At 70.5% G+C, this 3,718-nt stretch overlaps 1 protein-coding gene across 1 annotated transcript; it reads right to left on the reverse strand.

The window, feature by feature from the left end:
* Nucleotides 1-3,494, reverse strand: LOC141929184 (protocadherin gamma-A10-like). Its single transcript, XM_074838364.1, has 3 exons — nucleotides 521-3,494; nucleotides 234-409; nucleotides 1-174 (listed from the first exon to the last, which is right to left on the reverse strand). The coding sequence occupies exons 1-3, from the start codon at nucleotides 3,195-3,197 to the stop codon at nucleotides 1-3; spliced, it is 3,027 nt and encodes a 1,008-aa protein (XP_074694465.1). The 5' UTR covers nucleotides 3,198-3,494.
* Between the last annotated feature and the right edge of the window lie 224 nt (nucleotides 3,495-3,718).

The following is a 3,718-nucleotide window of genomic DNA, read 5'->3' on the forward strand; positions in this document are numbered from 1 at the left end:
CTAAAAGTAGAAGAAGAGCGGCCCACCAGGAGACACTCTGTCAGTGAACATCTGCACAGGGGCACTATCCCCCTCCTTACATCTCCCACTGCCCCTTGACTCTCTCCTACGGCTCTGGCCATAGCCTGTATGCTCAAGCCAAGGCACATACAGCTCCATTTCAAGTAAGTCAGACTTAAAAGACGGGCAATCAGCAAAGCACATCTCCCGTTTCCTGCAATAGCCCTTCCCACGCAACCACCCAGAGACTTTCTCAAAGAGTCACAACTTTCCCTATTCTCTTTCAGCTTCCTAACAGGCAGACAGACATCGTCAAGGGACCAGTTGTTGCCCAGCCCATTCCTCCGCCCGCTGCACAAAGGTGAAAGCGCAAAGACATTTCGTTGCTCGTCATGGAGAAGCAGCGAGGCTGAGAAGAGCAGAAACGCTGAGCAGCCAAGTTACATGTGGGGGCACGAGGGTTCCGTCGGAAGAGCATCTCCCCCCGCTCCAGCGCACGGGCTGTGGGGAAGCACCTGACCTGGCGGGACCGCAGAGTCGGCCCTTGTGCCGCCGCCGGCAGCAGCTGTAGCGCTGAGCCCCGGTCCCACGCTCCCCTCCCGCCAGCCAGAGGCAGCAGCAGCCGGCGCGTTGCCGCGGGAAGCGCTGCCTGCCTGGGAGCGAAACCCCCCTCGGCAGCGGCCGGGACGCGGCGCGGCCAGGCCCGAGCAGCAGCAGCAGAGCGAAGCGTCGCGGAGCCGCGAAGTGCGGGCACAGGAACTCACCGGGGCAGCGGCGGGGTCCTCGCCGAGCAGCGGCGCGGGCTCGTCGGGCGGCGGCCGGGCCGGGAGGGTGTCGCAGCAGCTGCCGCCCGACAAGCGGAGCTGGCTCTTGCGCGAGTCGGCGGTGAGCGACACCTCGTGCGAGTAGGAGCGCAGGAAGGCGCGGACGCCGTCGATGCCCACGAAGTGCGAGGCCGGCACGCCGCGCAAGGCGCCGCTGCCCGCCGCCAGCAGCTGCGAGCGGCGCCAGCGCCGCAGGCGCAGCGCCAGCAGCAGCAGCAGGAAGGCGAGGAAGAGGCAGGACACGGCCGCCACGGCCACCACCAGCCACCGCGTCAGGCTGCCGGCCGGCTCGCCCGGCGCCGCCGCCGCGCTGCCCAGCTCCGACAGCAGCTCGGCCACGCTCTCGGCCAGCACCACCGTCAGCGTGGCCGTGGCCGACAGCGCCGGCCGCCCGTGGTCCTTCACCACCACCACCAGGCTCTGCCGCGCCGCGTCGCGGGCCAGCGGGAAGCGCGCCGTGCGCACCTCGCCGCTGTGCAGCCCCACGCGGAACAGCCCCGGCTCCGTCGCCTTGGCCAGCTCGTACGACAGCCACGCGTTCTGCCCCGCGTCCGCGTCCACCGCCACCACCTTGGCCACCAGCGCCCCGGGCTCCGCCGAGCGCGGCGCCAGCTCCACGCCCGCCCAGCCCGCGCCCGCACCCGCGCCCGCCCCCGCGCCCGGTCCCGGCGCCGGCGGCGGGTACAGCACCTGCGGCGCGTTGTCGTTCTCGTCCACGATCACGAGCCGCACCGACACGTTGCTGCTCAGCGCCGGCGCGCCGCCGTCCTCCGCCCGCACCCACAGCCCCACCTCGCGCACCTCCTCGTAGTCGAAGGAGCGCAGCGCGTACAGCGCGCCCGTCTCCGCCTGCACCGACACGTAGGACGACAGCGGCGCGCCCCGCACCCGCCCCTCCGACAGCCGGTACCGCACGCGCGCGTTCTGCCCCCAGTCCGCGTCCGCCGCCCGCACCGTCAGCACCAGCGCGCCCGCCGCGTTGTTCTCGGGCAGCCGGGCGCTGTAGCGCGCCTCCGCGAACACCGGCGCGTTGTCGTTCACGTCCAGCACCCGCAGCGCCAGCACCGCGCTGCTCCGCAGCGCCGGCGACCCGCCGTCGGCCGCCCGCACCGTCACGTTGTACTCCGCCACCTCCTCCCGGTCCAGCTCCCTCGACGTCACCACGCGGTAGTAGTCCTCGAACGACCTCTCCAGACGGAACGGCAGCCGCTCCGCGATGCTGCACCGCACCTCGCCGTTCGCCCCCGAGTCGCGGTCCTGCACGTGCAGCAGGGCCACCACCGTCCCCGACGGGGCGTCCTCAGAGATCTCGGTCAAAGTCGACGACACTGAAATCTCGGGCGCGTTGTCGTTCACGTCTGTCACCGTGATCGCCACTTTCGCTGTGTCGAAGAGCTCTCCGCCATCTCGAGCCTGCACCTCCAGTTCGTAGAGAGCCGCTTCCTCGAAGTCCAGGCTCCGCACCAGCGTGATCGCTCCCGTCTCGGCGTCCAGATGGAAAATCTCCGATTCCAGGTCCGTCGCTTTCTTCAGCGAGTATTTCACGTGCCCGTTCATCCCCTCGTCGGCGTCGGTGGCCGTGACGGTGAGGAGGGTGGAGCCCACGGGCACGTCCTCCGGCACACGCACCGTGTACTCCGCCTGGCCGAACACGGGCGCGTTGTCGTTGGCGTCCAGCACCGCCACGCGGATGCGCGCCGTGCCCGTCCGCGCCGGGTCGCCGCCGTCGCTCGCCCTCAGCACCAGCTCGTGAAACGCCGCCTCCTCGCGGTCCAGCGCCTTCGCCAGCACCAGCTCGGGACGCTGGTCCCCGCCGGGGCCCGCCTGCACAGCCAGCGAGAAGTGCTCGTCGCCGCTCAGCTCGTAGCGCTGCAGGGAATTCGCTCCCGAGTCCGGGTCGTGAGCTCTGGCCAGGGGAAACCGCGACCCCGGCGATGTCGTCTCGCTCATTCTCTCCTCCAGTTCAGATTCCTTGAAGCTGGGCGCGTTGTCATTAATGTCCGTGATCTCCACTTCGATGCCGTAAACCTGCATTTGCCCCTCCACTATCACCTCACATCGCAGCACGCATTTCTCCACCAGCCGGCACAGCTGCTCTCTGTCGATCCTCTCCGCCGTCACCAAATGTCCCGTCTTCCCGTGCAGGGAGAAATACTGCGTCCTACCTCTATCCAAGAGGCGGAGACTGCGGTCGCGGAGCGCCGGCAGCTCCAGCCCCAGGTCCTTAGCCACGTCGCCCACGAACGAGCCCTTGGGCATCTCCTCGGGAACCGAGTAGCGCAGCTGCCCCCACGCCGCCTCCCACGCCGCCACCAGCACGCACCACAGCAGGGCTCGCTCCCGCCGGCCCCGGCGCCTCCCCGCCGCGCACATCTCCGCCGCGGCCCCGCCGGCTCCTCACCACCGCCGCCACCGACCCGCCGCCGCCCGCCGATGCGCTTCTGGCTCTGGTTCTAGCTCCGGCTCCCGTTTACGCCTCCGGCTTTGCTCCTGCTCCTTCTTCCCACTCCGGCTCCTTCTTCCCACTGCGGCACCGGCTGCCGCTCGCTGTCGCCGGCCCCAGCCGCTGCCGCCGGCCCCTCCGCCTCGCTGCAGCACGGCTCCGCACCGCGGGGACGCTCGCAGACCGCCCGGCCGCCGAGCCAGCCAGCGAGCGAGCGAGCGAGCCGGGCCGCAGCGGGCGGGGCTGCCTGCAGCGCTCCGGCCTTCCTCTCGCTCCTCCTCGGTCAACAGCGGCGCCCGCAGCCTCCTCCCGGCACTGCAGGCACCGAGCGCTGCCGAGACATCGCTGCCCGCCCGGCCCTTCCCACCGACAGCTCGCGGGGACGGCACCGGCGCCACCGAGACATCGCTGCCCGCCCGGCGGGGAGCTCCTGCGCTGCCGGCTCTCCCCG

The sequence above is a fragment of the Strix aluco genome, chromosome 13, assembly GCF_031877795.1.
Source record: "Strix aluco isolate bStrAlu1 chromosome 13, bStrAlu1.hap1, whole genome shotgun sequence".
Classification (NCBI taxonomy): domain Eukaryota; kingdom Metazoa; phylum Chordata; class Aves; order Strigiformes; family Strigidae; genus Strix; species Strix aluco.